The 26,210-nt window shown below is 44.2% G+C and overlaps 1 protein-coding gene across 5 annotated transcripts in view; it reads right to left on the bottom strand.

Annotated features, from left to right (window-relative positions):
* The window catches only part of FGD5 (FYVE, RhoGEF and PH domain containing 5), a 232,101-nt gene that overhangs the window by 84,856 nt on the left and 121,035 nt on the right, over nucleotides 1-26,210 (bottom strand). For all 5 annotated transcript variants that reach the window (XM_053293641.1, XM_053293645.1, XM_053293642.1 and 2 more), the window contains exons 4-5: nucleotides 21,587-21,645; nucleotides 21,444-21,474 (exon numbers count right to left, since the gene is read on the bottom strand). In XM_053293641.1, the coding sequence (XP_053149616.1) occupies nucleotides 21,444-21,474; nucleotides 21,587-21,645 (90 nt within the window). The remainder of the gene's footprint in view (nucleotides 1-21,443; nucleotides 21,475-21,586; nucleotides 21,646-26,210) is intronic.

The raw sequence follows: 26,210 nt of genomic DNA on the forward strand, positions 1-26,210 counted from the left end.
TAAATCTATCAACTTATCCCGATTCCACCCCTGCCCCCCCCCCCGAGCTAACTACACATTAGCCTATAAACAGGGAACATCCTGTTTAGGCCCCAGGTCTTGAAAGGAAATCATTTCAACCACAGAACTACCTATGACCACTGAGGAACAAGAGATGCCAATTGTACTTTCTCACATAACTCCAGCAAATTTACTTGATAATTGCCTGGATTGGTGTGATTATAATTAATTCTCAGATGAATGATTTAATTCCAGTAGCCTTTGTAGCCAGCCTTGCAATGATTAATTCCCAAAAAACTGAAGCATAATAGCAATCGCTATAAGCATCCGTTTCAAAAAAAAAATTATGCTGTTGCCCAAAGTGCCGAGGGCCCGGGAAACCATTAATCAAAGGTAAAGTACTTTTGCAGTCTCAATAAATCCAATCAATCACAATACCTGAAAGGCCTCTGAATCCATCATCTGAAAAACACAGCCAAACAAAAACAACAAAAAGCAGTTTGCAGCCCATACAATTTGCAGCTATATTTAAAACAAATCCAGAGCCACATTACATCCTAAACCGCTTACGGGATTCAAGCTGGAGTGCAAATTCCTGGCACCATTTCTGCTTTGAAGAATTATAACTGTTCTTTCATATTCATAGAGTACCATCCATAAGTGAATTACAGCCACATGCATGAAATGAATATATGGAATTCAGTGCCACATGATGTGGTGATGGTTTCTAGCTTTCATGTTGTAAAAGGACAAGTTCATGGAGGAGAGGTCTATCACTAGAATGTGCTGGGGAGCAACAGCAGGAGGGGGCTGTAGCATTCAAAGCCTGTTTGTGGGTTATCTGGAGTTACCTGCTTGTGGGTTACCTAACTGGTTGGCTATTGTGGGAAAGAGGATGTTCAGCTTGGCAGACTCTTGGTCCAATCTAGTAGGGCTTTTCTTCTGTTCAGTACTGAGCATAAATATAACATGGTTCCTACTTAGGGGGCTTGCAGTCTGTTACATGAAGGAGATACTCACATTAGCATCTTGCAGGGGCATAGCTATAAACTGAGCGAAAGGGTTCAAAGAACATGGGCCCCCAGCTCCTGAGGGCCCTCCAGCTCCATCCCTCCCCATTTTCTTCATTATCTCCCTCACTTTGGAGGGCCACCAGAGAGAGGGATGAACATGGGCCCCCTCTCCCCTAGCTACGCCCCTGGCATCTTGACATGTTTCTTCTAGTCCTTATTGGGTTTGAACACTTTATCTTGAGCAGCTTCCACTTTTGTTACCTGTGCAGTGTTAAACTACATGTTTCATGGGAAATGTGCACATTCTAAAATGAATTTGGAACTGGGAAGCGGATTACAAAATGCTGAGAATATGTATCAGGGAATGGCTGTCTTGTTCTGCTTGTGAGCTTTCCATGGGTATCTGGATGGTCATTGCTGGAACCTGAATGCTTGACTAGATGGACTCTTGAGGGACCCAGAATAAGGTCCTCTCTGACATTACCATGAGCCTCAGAAAAGCCACTCTACACATTCAGTTTGACAACATGGCAAGTCCAGGATCACATGGAAGCAGTCCATGCTGCAGCCTCCCCCATTGCACTGTTGCTCCTGTTCCTCAGATGAGTGATACTGGCATGGGCAGGAACTACAATGTGGGCCACGTCACATGGAATACCAAGTGGCTATGAAGAAGACTGGCTACAGTGGCTCTCACACTGCTAATAAAGGGGGAAACAGACAGCCCTTATATTCTAGAGCTTCATCTAAAACCAGTCCATATATTATGGCCCCATACAGAAGCATGTGAACAATCTAATTATGACAGGAAAGATTGTACAGGTTAGGTACTAGAAACTGCCTAAGGCTCCATTAGTTTCAGAATGGCTGAAAAATGTATTTAATCTTGCTGAAAACGACAGCTACAAAGATGTGTGATGAGCTATTAATGAGTAACCATTTTGTTTAAAAAAATGCAATATATTCATACATTATTGGATTCTTTGTTATAATGATAGTTCTCTCTAGAATGACATGCATTTTCAATTTTATAGCATTTTTAAGCAACACTAAAACCAATAAAACTTAACAGCTGCTAAATAAAAATTCTCTAGGTCAATTAAAATTACTCATACCAATTTAACCATATCCATTAAAAAAAACTAGCCACAAGAAAATCTGACCTTAGTGATGGGAAGTGCTACAAGTATGAACTGCCCCTGAGAGACCTTCCTGGCTTGTTCTCATAATCAGATGAGCTCAGTGTCCCAATTCAACAATTGATTAGGTGTTTTTAGCAAATCCAAGAGCTAATGATGGGATGCAGGACTGAAGAAAAGCAACCAGCTCACTCCACATCATGTGGAGCCAAGATAAAACCTTGACTTTGCCTGCTGTCTCTGCCTTGGCAGCATGTGCTCTCCCCAACCCTGCTCACATTGGAAGAATGGAAGAATCTGACCATGGCATCCAAACTGACTGATTTTGGCTTATTTAAACTGAAGCTCTTGAATAAATCCATGATCTAAACACAACTTCAAATCTTGGGTTTAGATTGTGGTTTATTTCAACAACTTTAGGATCAGTTGGTTTGGATATCATGACCAATCTTGGCTTGTTTCTAACCACAGTTAGATGGATAATTCTTCCGACTCTCACGGCTCCATGTGACAACTGAACCAGCCCAGTCTCTACACTATTCAAGCCTCAATCTGTAAGAATCCATAGGGCGGTTCACACAATGTTAGTTAGTTGTTTATTTATGGTCTTAGATCAAACAGACACACCATGTTTACTAGGGTAGGAGATGACTATCCTATCTCAGGACTTGTGCATGCTCCTGATATTTGATTATCTCTGAGGGGAAAACAAAGTTGGAGGCTCCTTCCATGATCATGTACTAAGCAGCAGCTTTATTTATTATTTCTCTATCCAAACCACTTTGGAAACATTCGTTGAAAAGCAGTATGTTGTTGTTGTTGTATTGTCACCCACAGGGTTTTTGTGGAGGACTCCAGTCCTCCTAGGTTTTGTAGTTGGTTCAGTTCAAGCGTCCAAACTGGCTGGGTTTGAGTGCGAACCAGCTTGCATTCAAATCGGTTTGCAAACCCCTGATCTTGCCTCCAAGACTGGAGGTGGCCTATAGCTACCAAACTAGTAGCCATTGATAGACCTGTTCTCCATGAATTTGTCCAAGCCCCTTTTAAAGTCATTCAAACTAGTGGCCATCACCACATCCCATGGCAGAGAATTCCATAGTTTAATTATGCGCTGTCTGAAAAAGTACTTTCTTTTGTCAGGCCTACACTTCCTGGCCTTCAGGTTCATGGGATGACCTCTGGTTCTAGTGTAGTGAGAGAGGGAGAAAAATTTCTCTATGTCCACTCTCTCTACTCCAGGCATAATTTTATACACCTCTATCATGTCTCCCCATAGTCACCTCCTTTCCAGACAAAAAGTCCCAGATGCTGTAGCCTAGCCTCATTAGGAAGGTGCTCCAGGCCCCTGATCATCTTGGCTGGCCTCTTCTACACTTTGTCCAGTTCTATGATGTCCTTCTTAAGAAATAGTGACCAGAACTGTACACACTACCCAAATGTGGCTACATCATAGTTTTGTATAAGGGCATTATAATATTGGAATTTTTATTTACAATCACTTTCCTAAAGAATCTGTCTTTTTCACAGCTGCCATGCACTGGGTCAACACTTTCAACAAGCTGTTCACCATGAACCCAAGATCTTTCTCCTGGTCAGTCACTGGCAGCTAAGACCCCATTAGAGATGTCTGAATCAATTCGGCAGTGAATATATTTGACCTGAATCTGGCTAATTCGAGCATTTCTCCCTCAAAACAAATCACCCCCCAAATGGGTGATTGGATTTGAGGTCGAATCAAATCAGTCAGATTCAGATCGAATCTAGTCAAATCAATTCAGCCTTCAGTGTATCGGGGGAGCGGGGAGGGGAGCCTCACATCCCCTCACATTAAAAACAAAACAGTGCCAGAGCCCTTTATTACTTGCCGAACCTGCAGCAGTAACCCCGGCCACTTCTGTGAGGAAGAAGAGGCATACAGAGGCACCTTTTAACCGCCCCCCTGGCAGGAATGCAGACATCAGTAATTCAGAGCTGGCAGTGGTGGGGAGGTGGCGATTGGACCTCCATTCCTCCCTGCAGCCAGCCTGGTTGGATGCTCGCACTTACTAAATTTAGTGCTGGGCTTAGCCTCCTTTAAATGGCCTTTGCACAGATGTGGAGAGGCTATTTAATGGGATTGTGTGTTGTTCTTTTAGTAGAACAACCAAGCTGGTTGGCGAGGAGGGATGGTGGTCTGATCACCCCCTCCCCACCACTGCCAGCTCTGAATTACCGATGTCTCTCCTCCCGCCAGAGGAGCAGTTAAAAGGCGACTCCATGCACCTCTTCTTCCTCACAGGAGCAGCCAGCAGCCACAAGGAGATGGTGGCAGACTGGGTCACTGCTGCGGGTTCAGCAATGAATAAAGGGGATTAATTTCAAGGGTCCACTGGTACCGTTTTGTTTTTAAAGGCTCCCTCCTGCACAGCACAGGTCAAATCAATTCAGATTTGATTGGATGAATCAAGTCCTAATTGAATCGACCTGATTTTGAGCAGGCTAGATTCATGGTTGAATCAAAACTCTGGTTTTTATTCGATCACAAAAGAAATCACAATTTTCAATTCATGCACATCCCTAGACCCCATCAGTGTATATGTGAAGTTTGCCCCAACATGCATCAATTTACACTTACTCCCAGTGCTCCAGACAACACGAGCTACCTGGGGTAACCCAGGCAGCTCATGTTGTGAGAGTGCCCTCAGTATCTCTTCTGTTCTTTAAGAAGGACGTGACACATCTGAGGCTGCAGAATGAGTCACCATGCACTGCACAGAACACTCATCTTCCCAAATCTCTCACCTAGCCTTGTTTTTCCAGTGCGGTATTAACTGCAGTAAATTCTGAGTCTAATACAGTGGACACAGTTTGTTTGCTATTGTATCTTCCCACTGCTGGTAAGAATCTAGGTCATGGATCCTGACCTCAGTGTAACACACACACACACACACACACACACACACACACACACACAACTAAGCAATGGCAAACAAGACTTGGCCACATGCCAAGTGAGGCTGGCATAATTTTGTGTATGCTTGTTTTCTAAAAGGAGGAAGACAAAGTGGTTCAACAGCCATTTTGGCTTCCTGTTCCTTTTGCAAAGACCCATAAAAAGTTTTTCCCCACCTGTTGGTTAGGAAAAAATGAACAAATAGAAGAATACATGAATCAGCCAGTTGCAAGTGAAAACAGGCTATTGTGCTCAGACATTATATGCCTCCAAGCTTTTGTCAAGTGCTTTGGGCACTGTTAATAATCAAAGTAGTTCTTTCATTTAGCTAGACTTCTCCCATTCACTGAAGGATTTCATTAGCAAAACAAGCACTTGACTGGTCCAGCAGAATTTTCAGTGCTGTTCCAAGAAATCCAAGGCAGAAGAAAGTATACAGTACTTTGACTCATCACTCATATCTCGCTCAATCATTTCCAGCTAATTATTACTGGTACAAATCTTATTATGTTGCCAACACATACTACACTATATGACTATATTAGTTTTGCTTTTCATGTTTAACATGTACCTCCTGTTTTATTTCATGTAAATTACTGCTGTACCAGCAAAATGCCCATCATTATGACTGGTGTGTGTGTGTGTGTGTGTGTGTGTGTGTGTGTGTGTGTGTGTATACAGGTCTTCTATACTGCAAGGACTCCAGTGGAATCTGGGCCATCTAGTGTCAGAGCTGAAGGGAGGGTATTGTGCCACTGATGATCCCGTATTATCAATAATCAACCCTGCTTCAGTTTGAATAGTTCCATCCTGGGTTTTGTTTCTTCATCATGACCAGCACACTAGAGTGCAACGGAATGTTGGGAGAGTTGGATGGATTATTTGGAACTTACTTTTACATCTACATGCATTCAGTGTAAGAACAATCAGGGGTGTATCTAGGGTAGAGCAGGCAGGGCACATGCCCCGGGCACCACTTGAAGGGGGTGCCATTCTTAAAAAATATTTTTTTTAAAAAATGAACAATGGCCACCAAAAACAAAATGGCCACCCAAAAAATGGCCACTGTGCATGCTCAAATGGCCTCTGTGAGGCCCTAGGCCATGCCAGGCCTCGCAGAGGCCATTTGAGCATGCACGGCAGCCATTTTGTTTTCAGCTGCCATTTTGGAATATGTATATGTGTGTGTGTATGTATATATATATATATATATATATATATATATATATATATATAGCCACAGCACATGCTCAAATGGTCCCTGCAAAGCCCTAGAAGCCATTGAGGGGAGGGGGAACCTTTGCAGACCCACCCCACAGCCTTTAGGAAGCCCCCGGAGGGGCTACAGGTATTTTTTTTTTTTTAAATTAATATAATATGTCACTGTACACATATTCAGTTTGGCACTATGTACAGAGAATCAGGGCTTGTTAATAATGAGCTGAAGCTTATGAGCTAGGATTGTATTCATTTGCTCTTACTTTGCTTCTTGTGATAAGTGAGTTAAATGTGTCTTTCTGAAATACTACAATATATTCTAAGCAGTGACATAGTTTACTCTGCATATCCTTTAATTATTTTCAGAGTATCTGGGAAAAGGCAAATTCTCCATTTATTTTTAAAACTTATGTAATAGTGATGCTACAATGCATAGTAGAGAATTAGACATTAGTTTTCCAAGTACACCTCCACATAGTATTTGGGTATTTCATGAGCCCCAGCATACTGAAATTTGTAGTTTTCCAGCATTTTTTGGTCTGGCTATGTCAACTGCTAAATAGTTTTTGAAATATTAAAAGATTAACGAGCTTGACTTGTATTTTTCAGCTGATATGATGGTAAAGTTATCTGAAAGATGGGTGTCAGATGTTTGGACAGGGGGCACAATTTCAGTGCTTGCCCTAGGCACTATTTTCCCTAGATATGCCTCTGAGAACAATATCTAATTTTCTAAAGTGAAACACTCAGAATTTTAGACCAACAGCCCAATCTTGCACAATGCTGCACTCAAACTGAGGCTCACAGGATCAGATTGAAAATGGTAGTGTAAGCTATGCACTTGGAAAATTCAGTAACCCTGCAAAAGAAGCATAACCTTGAGGAAAGTCATCTTGACTCCCTGCAATAACTGGATAACAACTGCACATGCATTATACAAATTCTAGACGACACAAATAATTATAATGTTCTCCATACAATGGAGAATGTTATTGAAATTATTAATAATAATCACAAACCCAGCTACAGCAGGGAGAACACTGTCAGTAATTTAAAAGATTGTATACAAGAGTGAAGAAATTTAGATTCCGAGCTCTGTTGGTTTCAACAACTTAATCAGATACAGTTTATTTTCTTGTGCATCATATCCAGCTGGTTTCACAAGTAATTCTTGTTATTACATTCTGCCAGCAAAAGTATCCTTAAAAATTTAAGATTTTTTAATTTTAATTTTAAAATGGAACTAGTTTAATACACACATATGAGTACTAGACTCAAGTTTTCAAATTTCAGATTAACTCAGTATAATGGTTGAGCCACTATCATTTACGAATACATTCCAAATAATTCCACCCACTAGTAGAATCACAAAAATCCTGGAATCACTGGTCCAGCTTCCTGGCACCACATCATTGTCCAACTTATATAAAATACAAGTTGTTCTAGTAAGAACTAATCAGCTTACTTTCCTTTTACTGTCTCTACAACTGGACTAAATTGGTTTAAATCAAGGTTCACAAGTTATATCTCTTGCACCTCAAATGTTCATGCATCCACCATCTTGGATCAGGGTGGGTGACATTATTACAAACTATACCATGAAGATGTCCCTGTGTGTCACTCACTACAACTGTATCAAATTTGGTTCAAATGGGTTAGACAGTCCTCAAATTAGTGCACTTGCACCTCAAACGTTCACACGTGATCCATCTTGGATCAAGGTGGATGACATCATCACAAACTACACCATTGGGACATCTCTATGTGTCCATACAGCTGTAGCAAATTTGGTTCATATCAGTTAGACTGTCCACAAGTTAGTGCACTTGTGCCTCAAAGGTTTATGTGTCTTGAATTGGGTTGGATGACATTGTCACAATCTATGCCATTGAGGTGTTCCTATGTGTCCTTACAGCTGTAGCAAATTTGGTTCAAATCGGTTAAGTGGTTCACAAGTTAGCCCACTTGCACTTCAAAGGTTTACGTGTCTGCCATCTTGGATTGGGGTAGATGACATCATCACAAACTATGCTGTTGAGGGGTCCCTATGTGTCCCAAAAGCTGTAGCAAATTTGGTTTAGATCGATTAAGAGATTCATAAGTTAGCCCACTTGCACCTCCAAAGTGTATACGTCCGCCATCAGAGTGGATGGCATCATCACAAAGTATGCCATTGAGTTGTCCCTGTGTGTCACTCAGTGCAACTGTATGCAATTTAATTTAAATCGGTTAGACAGTCCACAAATTAGCCTGCTTGTGCCTCGGATGTTCACGTGGCCACCATCTTGAATTGGACATCATCACACACCATGCCATTTGGGCATCCCTATGTGTCCATATAGCTGTAGCAAATTTGGTTCAAATCGATTAAGCGGTTCACAAGTTAGCTCACTTGTGCCTCCAAAGTTTACACATCCGCCATCTTTTATTGGGGTGGATGACATAATCACAAACTACCCCATTGAGGTGTCCATGTGAATCACTCACTGCAACAGTACCTAATTTGGTTTAAATTGGTTAGATAGTCCACAAATTAGCTCACTTGTGCCTTAGATGTCCATGCGGCTGCCATCTTGAATTGAAGTTGATGACATCACCACAACACCAAACCATTTGGGCATCCCTATGTGTCCCTACAGCTGTAGCAAATTTGGTTCAAATCGGTTAAGCGGTTCATAAGTTAGCCCACTTGCGCTTCAAAAGTTTACACATTCACCATCTTAGATCGGGGTGGATGACATTATCACAAACTACGCCATTGAGGTGCCCCTATGTGTCCCTACAACTGTACCTGATTTGGTTCATATTGGTCCAGGCGTTGCAAAGTTGATGAAGGGGACACACAGACACACACACAGTATACCGGGTGATCTCATAAGCCTACTGGAAAGTAGGCTAATAATGAAGAAGTACATATTTAGAACTTCAGTAGGCAACTTGCTCCATTGTCATCATACTTAGAACTAGGAAGTGTATTTCAGCAGCCAACCTAAATCTGCTGTGCTACAGTTTAAGAGTGTGCACAGAACCGTCCGGCCTGGTTTGGTTTGAGGCTGGACCAGCCTCCAACGGGACCGGGCCAGTTTGGTCTGGCCCCCCACGAACTGCCCCCCTGGTCTGGTCTGGTCCTGGACCAGTCCGCGAACTGCTTTTTAATTTTAATTGCCCAGGCTCGCAGAGGGCATATGCGCATGTGCGGCGGCGGCCAAAATGGCGGCCGCTCGCCTTTACGGAGGCCCGAAAGGGCCAAAAAGGCTACATTGACCCGGCCGCGGTAGTGATGAGGGAGGCCGGCGGGGGAAGAGGGAACCCTCGCGGACACTCACACATACCCCTGTGGCTACAACAAGCCCCCTGAAGGGGCTACAGGTACTTAGTTTTACTTTTAATTTAAAAAAAAAAGTTCACGGACCTCCTGGACTGGACCGGTGATTCGGTTCTGGTCCAGACAGAACTGGAGGGGGCGGGTTTCGGTTCGATCATGAACCCACGAACCCATAAACCCCCGGACCGAACTGTTGGACCGCGAACCACTGGACCAGTTCTGCACATCCCTACTACAGTTTCAACCCATTGATTTCTTTGTTTTGCCCTTCCTTCAGGATTACGGATATTTGGGAACTGCTATCATGTCCTCATTGAAGACACCTTCACACAAGGCTTAAATAATCTTGTAATGCAATGGAAAACCATCATTGACGAGGATGATATTCAGTTTCTTGCCTCAGTTCTGTCTCAAATTAACATTTACATTGCATTACATTTACATTAACAACTCTTTTGCCCTATTTGTGTCCATTAACAACGGGCACAAATAGGGCACAAGATGTTCTAATGCATTATTTATTGACCCGTGTGATGTCCCAGTCCAGGACTGCTTCATATATGTCCTTACATCATTTGATTGCTCAATACTTGATGATGACTAGTAGTGAAATGTGTGACTTGGATATGGAGTTCCAGTGCATCGACTTTTTGCACCAACTATCCTAATGACCACTAGGGACACTGGGAACAGAGGTAGCTAGTGAGGGTCTCCTTATCTGTCCCTGCTTTCCTCTACTCCATGAGCCCTGCCTTGACTCCTCAGGTGCTTCCTATAGTGAGTCAGTCCTCTTCCTTTCCTCCTAGAGAGAAGGTGGAAACATCTCTCTCTCCCTACCTATTCATTATGTAGCTGATAGATAGGATGGGTCTTTCCTATCCCAAATGTATTTCACTAATAAACCTATTTCGTTTAGACTCTACAGTGATTTCCAAGTGTGTTACTTAAATAGCTGCAACAACTAAACTCTGCATTCTGTAACTGGAGTGGTAACTTCGTTGGTGCTTTGCTTAAATAATCACAAACCCCAACAGGGTTAAGGGCCCAGCAGCCCAAAAGCAGAGTTTTTTCTTTCTTTTAAAGTGCAGCTGAGTGAGTTAGAAAGACTGCATGGATCCAGAGGTGAGCAACACTGCCTTCTCCAAGCTAAATGGGAGGAATTATGCACAATGGATTATGAAAATGGAAGCTCTCCTGATGGCAAAAGGAATTAATGGAATATTCACAGAACCATGACCAACAGATGGGGCAGCTGCCCAAAAGGAATGGGATTCACAGAACGACAGAGCATATGGCTTGATTCTTCTAAATGTGAGTGATGATTTACTAATGCATTTCAAAGAGACTAAAATTGCCTCAGAGGTGTTGAAAAAGCTGTATGGCAGAGTCTCCCCCAGTGCTGCTGTCCTTTTAATTCAAAGGGTTTGCAAAATGCAGCTGGAAGAAGGAAGGGATTTTTTAAAAACACATATAGGTGGAATGCAGGAGACTCACAGATTACTTAAACAAAATGGATTTACTTTGGATGATCAAGTGTTAATTGGCTTGATTCTGAGATCTTTGCCATCCTTACCCATAAAAGCCTTGGGCGTGCGTCCGTGCCGCCCGTGTCTTTTTCGCCCGTTCTGGGCATGCGCGGAGATGGGCGGCCATGTTGGACCCGGCCGCCGGTGGGCGACTGGTCCCGATGGCGGCGGCCGCCGCCACGGGAAACCAGAAGGAGCAGAAGCGGCGGGCGGAGAGTGCAGCCGAGGCGGCGGCGGAGCCGTGGCCTCGGCCAAAGGAGTGCGGGCCAAGGAGGTGGTGGCCGTGGCGGGGCGACTGGCTCCGATGGCGGCGGCCACCGCCACAAGAAACGACGGGTGGAGAGAGCGCCCGAGGCGGCAGCGGAGGTGTCGGCCCAAGGAGTGCGCCCGAGGTGGGTGAGGCGGCAGCGGGAACCCCCCCCCACTAGAGCCCGTTATTACAACGGGCTTACACATACTAGTGATTACATATTTTACATGATTACATATAATCATGTAAAAATGGCACTGGAGGTTTCAAATAGTAAGCTTGAATTGGAAACTCTAATTGCATGCTTGCAAGATTTCAACCTTAAACAAGAAGAAACATTTTGAAAAGCATGAGGACATTACTACAGCCTTTTTCAGGAAACAAAGACTTTGCTTAAACTGCAACGAAGCTGGGCATTCACATGCTAATTGCCCAGAACCTAAATGTGGCAAATGCAGAAAGAATTCTGATGTCTCTGGTCCACTTGAAAATAGTAAGGGTGGCAATTGCTACATACTCACATTTATTGATGATTTTTTCAAGATGTACTTATGTATATCCTCTGAGAGAGAAATGTCAAGTGTTTGAAAGATTTAAGGAATATATTGCATTGGTCAATAACAAATTTGGAAGAAAGCCTCAGAGACTAAAGTCAGACAATGGAGGCGAATACATGTCAAATGACATGAAAATATCTCTAAAGGAACTTGGGATTTCACATGAACCTACTCCTGCATACACACCAGAACTTAATGGTGTGGCAGAGAGGAAGAATCGCTCTCTACTATGCATGTTACATAATGCTGGCTTGGCAAATAGATTCTGGGGAGAAGCAGTGATGACTGCAAATTATTTGCAAAACAGATTGCCAAACAAAGCAATAGACAAGACACCATTTGAACTATGGCATGGGTGCAAACCCTCTCTAAACCATATTAGAATGTTTGGATCAAAGGCTTATGCATATTACCAAAGGCCAAGAGAACCAAACTCAATTGCAGATGTGAACTGGGAGGTGAGTTTCACGATCAGTGAGACTCGCCAGGAAGGGGTTTGCTGGGGAGGAGTTGGAGGCTTAGCCTGCTCTCCCCGCAGACGAGCAGGAAAGCAGCCCTGGGCAGCTGGATCAGCCGCCCACATGACTGCCAGCTCCGTCATGGAGCCGGCGGGGGCTTTAGGGACCGGGGAGCACATGGCCCCTAGAAGTTCCAGGATGCCCCACGTGAGCTCATGGACATCCTGGAGAGACCCCCACAAGGAGGCTGAAACAAGCCTCCTGGAGCTGCGCCGCAGCAACACAAGATTGAAAAGACGGTATTAGCGGAGTGCCCGCTCCTCTAACCTCGTCTAAGGGGAGAGGGAATTAGGAGGGTTTCCTGCCGGGAGCCGCGTGGCTCCTGTGGCAGCAGATGATTGGGCAAAAGTGGGCTAGGCTCCATTAGCCCGCTTTTGCCCAATCGTGAGAATCCCCTCTGGGAGTGTTGGTTGGATATGCACCTGGCCAAAAGGGATACAGAATCCTTGATCCTTCAAGTGGAGAGGTCAGAATTTGCAATTTAGTGTATTTTGATGAGAGACAAGGGCCAACTAGAGATGATGTACCAGAACTTGTGCCAGAGTTCCAGGTGAAAGAGAAACCACATGAGTGGACCCCCATGAAGCTAGAGCCAGATAGTGAACCCAAAGAATCTGTTCAAGAACCAGAAGCAGGTTCAGTAGGGGCTACAGATTCAGAAGGGGTTGCACAGCCTGAGTGTCATGGGCATGATGGAAGACTCTGAGGAGGAGTTGGAGGCAGAGACAGAGCTGACAGCAGAGGAGGGTGGGCAAGGACCAGAAGTTGCAAAGGAGAGTGAGTCTGACGCACAGGGAGTTGAAGATGAGTTAGAGCTGGGTGAGGAAGCTCTTGTGGAGGAGGCACGGCCGGTCTCAGCTGTGGAGAGGCGCCGCTCCAAGAGACAGCAAGAGTTAAGGAGCAACATGCATAGAACAACAGGCAAAGCTGCTGACTCCGCAACTCTTAATTAACAGCACCAGGGGTCAGCCTATTTAAGATACCTGTAACATAGCTACCCTGCTGATAGCAACAACAATTTCCTGTGAGTTAATTGACTGTGTTCGTGTATTACCTTGACTGTATTTGGACCCTGGACTGTGTTGACCTTGCCTGTGGATTTCGCTTTGGACTCTGTTGGATTTATTGGATTGACTCGGACTGGACCTGGTTTGGAGAATTTATTCCTGTTAGACTTTGTTGTTCTGCTTCTGCCTCTGTTATGCTTCGTCTGGCTAGCCTGACAGATTTACAACACTGAGCTGGAACTAAGGTGCTCACAGTGAGGCCCAACAAAGTGGTTCCACCCCAAAGCCTCTAACTCATGACCAAAGGAGGAGAATTGGAAGAACCCACCACATGGCAAGATATGGAAAGGATGCCCGCAGCTGTATCCACACTGTGCAAGGAAGCGGTGTAGATACACCAGCTACTATCAGACTTTGGGATTGAGGAAACAAAGCCCACAGCAATGTTTGAGGATAACCAAAGTTGTTTCCAGACCTCCCAGATGGAGAAGATGAAGTCTTAAACTAAGCACATTGCCATAAAGTATCACTATGTTCGAAACATGCAAGAAAAAGGGGTAGTCCAGTTGGAGTACTGCCCAACAGAAGAGATGGAGGCAGATGGGTTGACTAAGCCACTGCCCAGAGACAGATTCCAGATGTTTTGCAAGAAGATGGGAGTTGTGAGCTTGTGCATCAGGTGATGAGAAGGGGTGTTGAAGATGGAGTTCCAGTGCATCGAACTTTTGCACCAACTATCCTAATGACCACTAGGGGCATTGGGAATAGAGGTAACTAGTGAGGGTCTCCTTACCTGTCCTTGATTTCTTCTGCTCTATGACCCTTGCCTTGACTCCTCAGGTGCTTCCTGTAGTGAGTCAGTCCTCTTCCTTTCCTCCTAGAGAGAAGGTGGAAACATCTCTCTCTCCCCCTATCTATTCATTGAGGCTATTCCCATGACAAAGGGGAATAAGACTAAGGGAGCCCAGCCTGGTTTTGGCTGGTCATGAGACCCAACGGGAGCCACATGGGTCCCAGCAGTGGAGAGCCCTCTTAAGTGGCCCACTGCTTAACCTGGATTTCGGGTGCAGGAGCAGCCAAATAGTGGGTTAAACAATTGTGTATCACTTCGGCACAGCTCTGCACCACACTGACTCATGAGTAGCCTCCCAACTGGGAAGCTACAGCAAGGCTCCCGGCATTAGATGTCTCCCCAAAAGGCACCATGCACTTGTGTGGTGCCTTATGGGACTTCTGGGGGCCAGGAGGCCCCCAAACACCACTGCCCCAACTGGCTCCATGATGGAGCCGGTAATTGTCTGGGTGGCCAATCCGGCTGCTCAGGCTCCCCGATCATCTGCAGGGAGAGTGGGTCAAACCCACTCTCCTCATAAACCCCCTTTCGGCTCTACACACGAGCATGTAGCTGATAGACAGGATAGGTCTTTCCTATCCCAAATGTATTTCACTAATAAACCTATTTAGTTTAGACTCTACAGTGATCTCCATGTGTGTTACTTAAATAGTAGGGATGTGTGAACATGGTTGGTCTGAAGTCTCAGAGTCAAGCCGAACCACCCCCAGCTGCTTGACCCCAGACTGAACCCCCCTGGCCCATTTGGGGGGGTTCATTTTTTAAAAAAACTTACCCCCTCAGCAGGATTCTCTGAGTCGGTGGGGGGGCCATGGAGGTTCCCCTCCCCCCACCATCCTTCCATCCTTCCAAACCTGGCCTGTTCGGCCGTTCCCCGCCCGCCGCCGGCGCGGTGGCCATTTTGGAGGCCGCCACACCTGTGCAATGGACCTCTGTGTGGCCTGGGTCATGCCAGCCGATGCAGAGGCCCATTGCACAGGCGTGGCAGCCTCTAAAATGGCCACCGTGCTTGGGCGGGGGGAAGACCCGAATGGGCCAAAGAATGGCTGCACAGACCGGTTTTGGAAGGATGGCAGGTTGGTGGGGGGTAACCTCCGTGGACTCCTCCGCCGCCTTAGAGGTTAAATTTTTTTTAAAACCCCGTGGTTAATTTTTAAAAATGTTTGTGAACACCCCCAGACCGGACTGAACCAGGGGGGGCTTCGAGGGGGTGCTGGACCAAACTTGCCTGGTTCAGGTCTGGTTTGGACTCAAACTGAAACAGACTAGATAGTTCTGTGCACACTCCTGTTAAATAGCTGCAACAACTAAACTCTGTACTCTGTAACTGGAGTGGTAATTTCCTTGGTGCTTTGCTAAATAATCACAAACCCCAACATGACTGACTTCACTGAAAAGTATTGCATTTCTGATATTCAGGACATGGAACTTCTCTCTGTGGCATTAGGTCTGTGGTGGCTCACATTTAAGTTATCACTTGATGCTGCAGTCATTAAGTGATGAACGTGGATGTATAAACTGGCCTTCAGGGTTTTGAACTCTAAGTTAATGTTGTTTAGTTCCTTCACCCATCTCTTCTCCGAATCCTTCACAGTTAGTTGGTGTCCTTATCATAGCTCTGCGATCAAAGTTGGATAAGCAGGAGCTAAACTTCTAGATTAGAATCACACTCTTTATTTTTGAGTCACACCAGCTGATATACAGTTTGAGTTCACAAAATGTTTCCACTCTTTTAGTTGAATAGCTGAGTGGGTGTATGAAAATGTCATCATTTTGGCAATCAATCAATCCATTAAGGTTTCTGCAGAAAGGCCAAACTGATTCTGTTATGTGAAATGGGATGGTGATCTGATACAGGGAGTGGGGAGGGGGTGGGGAAAAAATGGTGTTCTTGAGGTTTTATGGAAATAAAAGGGGTTTCCTTCTAAATCCAGGGTGTGGTGTGCTTTTGTTCCTTTTGCAGAGATATAACAGAAGACACAAAGTATTTTAAAGTAGCACTTTTTAAGAATGCTGTCTTGGCAAGGGTAGTAATAAAGACACAGATTAGTTTATTTTCTTCTCCTGTAAGAAACATTAGTTCTGCTGTTGCAAAGCCACAGATGCAGACTATTGGGCCTAAACCTGACAAAACCACCTTTGCCACAATAGTGGATAGGGAAGATGAAAAAAAGTGTAAAGACGCCAACTGGCATCTTAAATATCAGCCTTGAAAATTTCAACCTAAAGAAATTTAGCAAATGATGCATTTCCATTCACTTAATCTCCATACCAGGACAAGCTATACTTGCTAATTTTTTTGCATTTCAAAGCTGCTGTTAAGGCACAGGAGCAGGAACAGTTTAAAAACATGATAGCAATACCTGCAGAGTAGGGTTGAAAAACATGGTAGCAATACTTGCAGAGTAGGGCTTAAAGGAGTACATTAATGTTCATATCATTAGAGTTGCCACCTTGCAGTCTGGATGTCAGGGCTGATGGTCGGGAGGGAAGCCTGGAGATGGGTCAGCAGTTCAGTAGGCCTATACAGGGCTTCTAGGCAGTCTGTCGCAGCTCAGCTGCACTGAATGGTAAACAGCTCAAACCATGGAGGAAGGCTAGAGACAGTGGCTGGCTGACATGGCCTGCTGCCCTCCAACAATGGAACGAGGGCTGCAAGTCCACAAGAAGCCTTCAGTGTCCCTGCACTGAAGGTTTCTTTCCACAGTGGACCAGGTGCAGTGGGGGAGGGGAGGTTAGATCTCTCCCCGACCTCTAAAAGCCCTTTACAGTAGTATAAAACTGTTCCTCATGGCTGTGTGATCTTTGGGAACAGATTTATACAACGGCAAAGGGCTTTTGGAGGGAGGGGGAAGATATCACACCTCCCTCCCAGGGGCATAGCTAGGGGACAGGGGGCCCGTGTTCATCCTTCTCCCCAACGGCCCCTTGGAGTGAGGGAGAGTTCCATGCCCAGTTCGCTGAGGAAAGAAGCCTTCAGCATGGAGACATTGAAGGCTTCTTGCAGACCTGCTTCCATGGTCAGAGGACTGTGCACCATGTCAGCCAGGGACAATGTAAGGCCAGATTGGACCTCAGTAGCTCCCCAAACCACCTGCTCCTCTTGAACTTGGAAGCTGCAGTACACCGCCCAGCCATCTGCACTGGTGAGGCTGCAGAGCAGCAGAGATGAGGCCTGCGCAGGGGCATAGCCACCACTGTGCAAACAGGTTCAAAGAACCCGGGCCACCAGCATTTGCTGCCTGAAAGTATCTATTCTCCTTTCTCTCCCTCCAGAAAGAACTTCCTCCCTCTAACATTTTAAATATGTGTACATACAAATAGAACAACTACAGCATGATGACAGGAATATTTTTAGGGAGGGCTCATATTTCAGTAGTGGAGAATATGCTTTGCATGCAGAAGGCCCCAGTTTCACTCTTTGACATTTCCAGCAGGGCTGCTGCCAGCAGTGTAGCAGTACTGGCCCAGATGTATCAAAGGCCTGGCTCAGTAAAAGGCAGCTTCCTATGTTCATTTTGTGTGCATGATATAGGTACGCTGACCATCCATGCTTCCATGCAATACATATTGAGGTGATTCTCACGATCACCTAAAAGTGGGCTAAGGGAGCCTAGCCCTCTTTGGGGCGATCGTGTGCTCCAACGGGAGCCGCACAGCTCCCGGCAGCTAACCCTCATAAATACCCCTCCCCTAAGATGAGGTTAATGGAGTGAGCGTTCTACATGTCTACACATGAGTAGACCCCCGACCGGGAGGCTGCAAGCAGCCTCCCGGGCTCGGGGGTATCTCCAGGATGCCCTGTGCACTTGCGTGGGGCATCCTGGAACTTCCAGGGGCCGCATGGCCCCTGATCCCCACAGCACCCACCAGTTCCGTGACGGAGCCGGCAGTTGTGCAGGTGGCCTATTCGGCCACTCATGGCTGCCTTCCGATCATCTGCAGGGAGAGCAGGCTAAGCCCACTCTCCCTGCAAACTCCCTTACTGATCGTGAGAATCACCTCATTATCTAATCATACTCAGTTGGGAGGGAGGAAGTAAGCAGAAGTGTACCAGTGAATTCACACTTGAAGCTGCTGATTATAATGAAAACAGCAGCTAATGATAAGACCATTCTGAGATTGATCCAGAGCCTTTAATTGAAAGCAACCTCCCAACTGCTCAATGTGTAATGAACTGCTTACAAGAACCAAGCAAGCTACTCAACGGCTCTGTTGACTGTTCGGCAGTCAGTGATATTCTTTCCAAACTGCCATGATACTAATTGGCCATTCTGTGTGTTTAAATAATCATGAACACAAGATCAATTTCCCTTTTGTCTTTTCATAAAACACTGGTGTTGGCAAACAAAAAACGAAGCCAATGCTGCTGAGTTTCTGAAGTATGCATTAGCTATATGGAAAGTAAGCAACACTTCTTTGCCTATGGGATAGCAGAGAGATGTTAGCATTCTGGAGACTAGACAAAGATGTACACACTTCATTTCCATCAACTTGCACTTCCAGCCAACTCTGAAGCAACACAGCAGTTGAAATTAGTGTGCCGGCTGAGTTCTCCCATAATGAGACAGTGAGCTGCAGTTTTCTACAAGACTGTGTAATTAACAAACCCTTTTCAGTGGCCATATACTAGAGGTTTAGGTTTTCTTTCAATTGGAAAGGAATCCACACTTTCACACAGGAGAATCACTACAACATTTGCAAATGTGTTTTCTAAGCATAGGCATAAAACAGGAGTGCTAGATAAAGCTGTCGGCTTGACGTTAGGTGAAACAAAAACAAAAATCCCTTTCTGTTCATATCCGATGGGTTTCACAGGCAAAAAATGGGGCTATGGAATGAGAAAAGCACAATTGTCCCTCTTCACCATGTAAATCTGCAGAAGCAGTGTGCATATGAAGATACCATTATAGCCTTAAGATTTAAGCTTTTAGCTCCTTGCCAGGAACCTTTCCCATTTAGAGTGCAAATTGACCACTGCCTTTTGTCTGACATCTGTACTCAGCATGGGGATCAATGCAACACTTGTCTTATGTCCTACAATTTGATGTTGTCTAGCACCATTTCCCCATTCTCTGAGAACTTCTTTTACCCTTTGTTGACATTAGTGCCTTTCATGCCAAGGAAGGATGGGTCTCAATGGAAGACTAGTCAGTAGGAGTGGAACAAGAGGCTATCCCATGAAGTAGGTTTGTCAAATTCAGAGCTGCCTGGTCATTTACAGCATTACAGTTGTGTGTCACATCCTTTGAAGTGAATGGACATCACTCTTATCTTTTGGCTCTCCTGGCTGGCTGGAATACTGTATATGATTTGGGACCTGTGAGTTTGGCACTGCCCCAGTCACATTAGAGAGATTTGCATGAGTGGTAAGAAGAATGAAACAAACAACTATTCCCAACTTCCCGGATACCAGGCAAGGAGTAATATGCTTGAACTTCCACCCACCATTATTTCCTCTGTTCTGAGTTATGTGACATCTGGCAGCCCTGTAACACATATGGATCCTTGGAAACCTCACAAATTTGCAAAGCAGCAGTGAAGGAGGGAAGCAAGAATCCCCGGTGAACAAAGTCTACTCAGACTCAAACTTTCCACCAGAGGCACTCACACCAGAACAAGTGGGGGCTGTTTGCACAGAATGGTTGATAAGATAATATGGTGAGGGAATCCAGAGCGGCAGTGATGAGTGTCAGCCCACCAACTAGCTAATAGGTGCTTGCTCCAGAGAATGGCACTTCAAGGAGATCTGATCTGCATGGTTTGGAGGGAGCTACGATGAGGGAGAAGCTTTTCTCCTTCTCCCACAAGGATGACTAGGGTTATCCCATGAAACTGATTGCCAGGAAATTTAGGGCCGACAAGAGGAAGTACTTTTTTTACATAGTACATAATTGATCAATGGAATTCTCTGCTGTGGGATGTGATGATGGCCACCTGCATGGATGGCTTTAAGTATGACTTAAATTCATGGGGGGCAGGTCTACTAGTCCTGATGGCTATAGGCTCCCTTCATGTTCAGAGGCAGGATGCCTCCAAATATCAGTTGCAGGGGAGCAACAGCAGGAGAGTGGGTATGCCTTCATTTCCTGATGGTGTGGCTTTCCAAGGATTCTGGTGGACCACAGTGGGAAACAGGGTGCTGGTCTAAACAGGCCTTAGTCCTGATCCATTAAGGCTCTTCTTATGTTCTTATGGCCAGTGTTAGAGACACCCCTTTCCCACAGATGTAGCAGAGTTTCATCCTCATCTGATTCCTTCAGACGATGGTTCAAATTATTTTCTTAACGATACATGATTTGCTTATATTTAGCCAAGAGTAACTGTTATCTTCACCATCTTCAATAAAGCATCTCCAGTGAGTACACTGTGCTGTTTGCTTAATGAGTTACAATTAATTGATTCATCAGTTACCAGGTAGACAACTATTTGACTTGGAAATTTGTTTTGTTTTTCACAAGCTACAAATATGAGGAAATCTCTTCTGTGAAGGAACACCACATCTCCTTTGGCCCTACAACAAACCTGTGAACTGCAAAGCCACAAGATCCAAGTGGGAGTTTATAGTGTGTCAGAAGACAGCTGAGTGTATGACTCAACCATTCAAAAGATTTCTGTTTGCATCGAGACACAGGAATGATTTCTGGGAGCCATTCCTTGACTCAAAAAAGAGCTCTAAATAAATATCAGCCATATTGTTCCCGACCAAAAATTAATTAACATCAGCTTTCCATACAGTAGACTGTCCAATTACATAGCTGTTTCCAACTTTATCTCTCTGAATCAGTTATAATCTCTCTCTGAATTTCTGTAACCATGCAATGGCTTTCATGAAAATGATTCTCTTTGGATAAATTTCCCTGGCAAGCTGTGTGGCCAATAATCCCTTCTTACTGATGAGGCGAGCTTCAGACTTTTGGCACATACAGAGGAGGATAGTTTTTATCACAAGACAGATTTCTTTGCAATGCCTCAGTGAGCATTTCTGCATGAAAAGCCACTTCTGATAGAGTTCACCTCAGCCTCCTCAGTGCCTTTTCTGTCTCCTAAATTATAGCTAAGTAAGAGGGCAATTAGGTTTCGACAATTAAAATGATTTACTTACCATGTGTAACAGCTGGAGCATCTCCACATATCTGTGAAAAAGACACACAGTTTTATTAATTGTCAACCAGCGAGAGCTGAATGAACCAATGTAGAATGTACAAGTCAGCTTACAGGATAGCTGCAAACCAAATTTTAACTCACACTTTCTCTGAAGACACAAGCTCCTGGGCAATAAACTGGGCTCTAGATTGTCCTTCTTTCTGTTCAAAACAAAACACACAAGAGTCAAAAATGCTCCAACTCCTCCATGGCAGAAAACGAACGTAGCTATGAATACTTTCAATCTGCACACTATTTGGATCAGGTGAGCTAGAGATGTCACAGTTTTCTAGAGGTTAACCATAACCATTCAGCACATCCTTGAAAACCAATAGAATGGCATGGTTATGGTGTATCATCACAACTGATATACCCATTTCAGTACTTGTCAGCCTGAAGGGTCTAAAAGCACTTTCAACTTTTTAACAGGAAATGTGGATTAGTGGGTTATCTTTTCCCATATGTGGGGAAGATGCTGAAGAGGTATCAGAAACTAAGAGAAGAGCAGTTTCTAAATTATTCCAGGGGCCAGGACCAAGATGTTTAGGCCTCCATTGCAGGGGTTTCCAATCTTGGGTCTTCAGATGTTGTTGGACTACAACTCCCATAAACCCCAGCTGCATGGCCTTTGGCCATTGTGGCTGGGAATAATGGGAATTGTAGTCAAACAGCACCAGGGAATTGCAGGTTGGGAAAACCTGCTCTATAGTACAAAATTATGCATTAAACTGGGCATTTCTTTCTTGTGGCCCTCAAAGAAGCCAGCTGGGGATGTAAGGAGAGTGGAATCCCTATGTAGAAGGTCAAAGCAGAATCACACAGTGATGTCATTCATACAATCAAAAACTGTATTCTACCTGGGTTAGGGAGCAGTGTGTGCTCCCACCTTTCGACTGTGTGGAAGCAAGGTAGGAGGAAAACCTGGGAAGCTTTTCCTCCTACCTTGCTTCCACACAATCACTTCTACCCAGGTTTTCCTCCTACCCTGCTTCCACACAACCAAAAATTGGGAGCACACACAGTTCCCAAACCTGGATAGAACACAGTTTCTGATTGTGTGAATGACCTCAGTATGTGAGAAAAACAACAAAGCTCAGGTTTGGACAACACTCCATCTGCCTGACCCACCATACATTATGAGGATATGTGTGCTCTGCACACATCCTTCCCCCTTCTGGTACGCAGGGACACCTCTCCCTAATCACATTGGAGGTGGCTCATTATTTAAACTAGTTTTTCTATAGCATCTAGAGGGATAGTCCCCACCCCGCCACTAATCACACAATTAGGGAAAGGCTCCCAAGTACACTGGGAGGGAGGGGAAAGAGGTGCACGTGTGGTGGGCTGGGTGAATAGAGTGTCATCCAAACCAGTCCACAGAGTTCTGTGACACCTTGAAGGCCAACAATTTCACTGTGGCATAAGTTTGTATGATCTAAAGCCCATTTCATATATTTAAAGCATTACAGCACATGGGGGTGGGGGTGGCTACAGCCAAAAATTCATAAACAGTGGTGCCAAAAGGCCATGAAATGCAAGAGGTAACAACACTGGCCACATCACACATCCTCTATTGATGGAGTCTGTTCAGAGCTGCCAAGAAATAGAGCATATTTCACCCCTGGCCAAGACCCATTCTCCCTTTTTGTACACAATTTGTCACAGACAGTAATTCTATTAGTGATTACTTTGTCTTGAACCAAAAGTCAAAACACGAGACCCCCCGTGTCACATGGTCTGTCTAGAGCAAGTTCTGAGACAGTATCTCTAGGCGTTGCCCCGTCTTGTGTTGTTTAATTACTGTTTGTTTAACCAGGAAATGAACTCTAAGATTGACGACAGTGTCCAGAGACAGACTTCTGGGAACAGGGAGATGTAGGGAGCACAGTTCCTTCAACTTGCAGGTTTCTAACACCAAAAAAGTTCTAGTTAAAACGTGAAGCTCTGCCACTTCAGTTACTGATCTTTGCTCGTTGCTCTTTAGCCTAGTAGCGAGTGTTTTGTATGCTTCCTCCTCAGACTGCCGTTTCCTGATAGCTGCAGAGGCTCCAGTCCCTGCTGTTAAGGCTGAATTCTGGTGAGGGAAGCAATGGATCTGACAGAAGGTTCTGGCTTTTTGCCTAGTCAAGCCCCATTGCTTTTAATAGGCTTATTTTCCTCAGAATTTAAGGGCCTTTCCAAATGAATTTTTTTAAAAAACTCCTTTTTCTTTAGCACTGTCCTTACAGTAGTCCATTAGTACAATACCCCATTCCCACATAATAGAAATGGAGATAGCAACCCCATTGAAAGGGATATACCCTAATGTCTCTAAAGCGGAAATTCTTCTTTGCCCTCTTACTGCTGGAAAACCCATTGTGTGTGTGTTCATGTGTATATTAATTGACCATTTAACTGCTCCTACCCTAGAAAATGAAGGGGAAACTTCCTGAGATCTTCTCAAGGCAATTGATCCTGGAGTAATACTATTGAAAAACAAAAGTGACCTAAGGCCTATTCACACATTATGTTCAATTGATTTATATATATATATATATATATATATATATATATATATATATATATATATGTACAAGTAGTTATCCATCCATTACATTCAATGCATGTACAGCAGTATAAGCAATCTATGGTCTGCATTTTCAGTCCCTGTGTTGACTTTAAAATGAATACATGTATGAAAATGTGAGTCATTCATACAAAAACATGTACATGCATACAGATACCTGTACATGCATTCGATGTAATGTGTTAATAACAAACTAAGGTCATACATTTTCAAATACTGCCTTGTTGAGATACATTTAAAAATGGGGAAGTGTTCTCACCCTGTCTCATGGATTTGGAACTGCTGTTCATATGTCTCAGCATTCTTCACTCCCTATTCTTGAATAGCAAGTTAGACTGCCACATAATAAGGGCCTTTTGCAAGTGGATGACCATTCTAAAAAACAAACAAACTGGGCATCTTAGGAAGATCTCAGGAAGTTAAAAATGTTCTTAAATTCTGCTTCACTAATTCAATAAAGCCCTGTTCAGACATTGCATTGTACATGTGTACAGGTTCTGCATAGATGTACATATTTTTGTGTGAATGACTGTGCATGCATTAATTTAAAAAGTGAATTTGGGTACAACTCCCTCAAATGCTATCAAACATAGGAAATGTAATACTGTATGTGTGATTAACATTTTAAGTTGCCCCTGCTAACTTGGGAAAGAGGCACCTTTTAATGTGGTGATTCTCTTTATTTAGTAGGGGGAGAGTAACTGGCCCTATCCACCTCTAGTGACTGTTGCTGGTGTCTATCTTGTGTTTCATTTTAGATTGTGAGCCCTTTGGGGACAGGGTTCCATCTTATATTTATTTATTATTTCTCTGTGTAAACCGCCCTGAGCCATTTTTTGAAAGGGCAGTATAGAAATTGAATAAATAAATAAATGAATAAATAAATAAATAAAATAACATGTATATAGCTTCATGTGTACACTGATTTGTACATGTGCACATCGTACTTAGATTGTACATGCATTGAACATAATATGTGAATAAGGCTCAAGTTATCACTGAAACTCATCAGAGCTAGTGCAAGCTGAAACATATAGAATGTGATGATCAAGCTGTTACGCTTTAAAAAAAATATTTTTTGACAGCACACCGTTCCCTCTAACAGGGTTTCCCAAATATTGTTCACTACAACTCCCAGAATCCCTACCTGCAATGGCCTATGGCTAGGGATTATGGGAGTTGTAGTGAACAACTTCTGGTAATCCCTATTAGAGGGAACAATGAGCACACCTGTATTTAAGCTTCGGTTCTAATATAGTTGTCCTATATTAGTTAGTTGCCAATTAATTAAGTTGCCATTTTAATCAATTAAGGTGTTTTTCTTCAACATGACTAGACAAGATGGAGGGAGACCCATGATCAAAACACTGTTTTTGTTTAAAAGTTAAGTGCAAGGCCTGTGCATGCTGAAAAAATGTTGGATCTTATCCAACCTGACCCAAAAAGGAAATTGTCAGGAAGAGCCAACATGGCCCCACAAACTATTGGGTCAGTTCAGATAGGGTTGGAAGTCCAATTTTTCCTGACATTTTGTAGGGCCCCCCCCACCCCCGCCCGGCCCTCCCTCACCTTTCTCCCCTCCCTTACCCAAGACCACATAGCAGGCAGGAGAAGGCAGGTGTGATGTCTTCTTCTTCTTCTTCACTCCTGGAACACAAGAGCGAGCTAGCCAGCCACTTGCCTTTCGGTGCACCTTGGGATTTAAAGGGGAAACTGGTCTTCCCTTTTAATCCCAAGCCCACCTAGCTAGAAGGGAGGGCAGCTTGCCAGAGCCCCTGACACCCAAAGCAGGCACTGGGACTAATAACACTTTCTACATCTCACATTGTTTGGGCCTTGTTTCTGCATAGGTTTGTGCTGCAAGTGTGTCTAAATCCTTTTGTACAAACAAATGCCGCATGAGAAAAACAGCCTCCCTGTCCTTGGTATGGCAGAAATCACACCATCTCGCCAAAATGATGGAAACTACACAGCAGCACCAACTAGTGCTGAGGAAATCAACTATGTCCCTGCATGACATTTTCCCCCATGGCTGGCTTTCTTTTCCTTTGTCTTCATCTTTGTATGCTCAGGTGGCACGAAACAGATAAGACAGGAAAAGGCACAGACAGCATGGCTAAAAAAGCAATTTGCCACGATATATGAAATATACATATCTTA

Source organism: Hemicordylus capensis, chromosome 2, assembly GCF_027244095.1.
Source record: "Hemicordylus capensis ecotype Gifberg chromosome 2, rHemCap1.1.pri, whole genome shotgun sequence".
In the NCBI taxonomy this organism is placed as follows: domain Eukaryota; kingdom Metazoa; phylum Chordata; class Lepidosauria; order Squamata; family Cordylidae; genus Hemicordylus; species Hemicordylus capensis.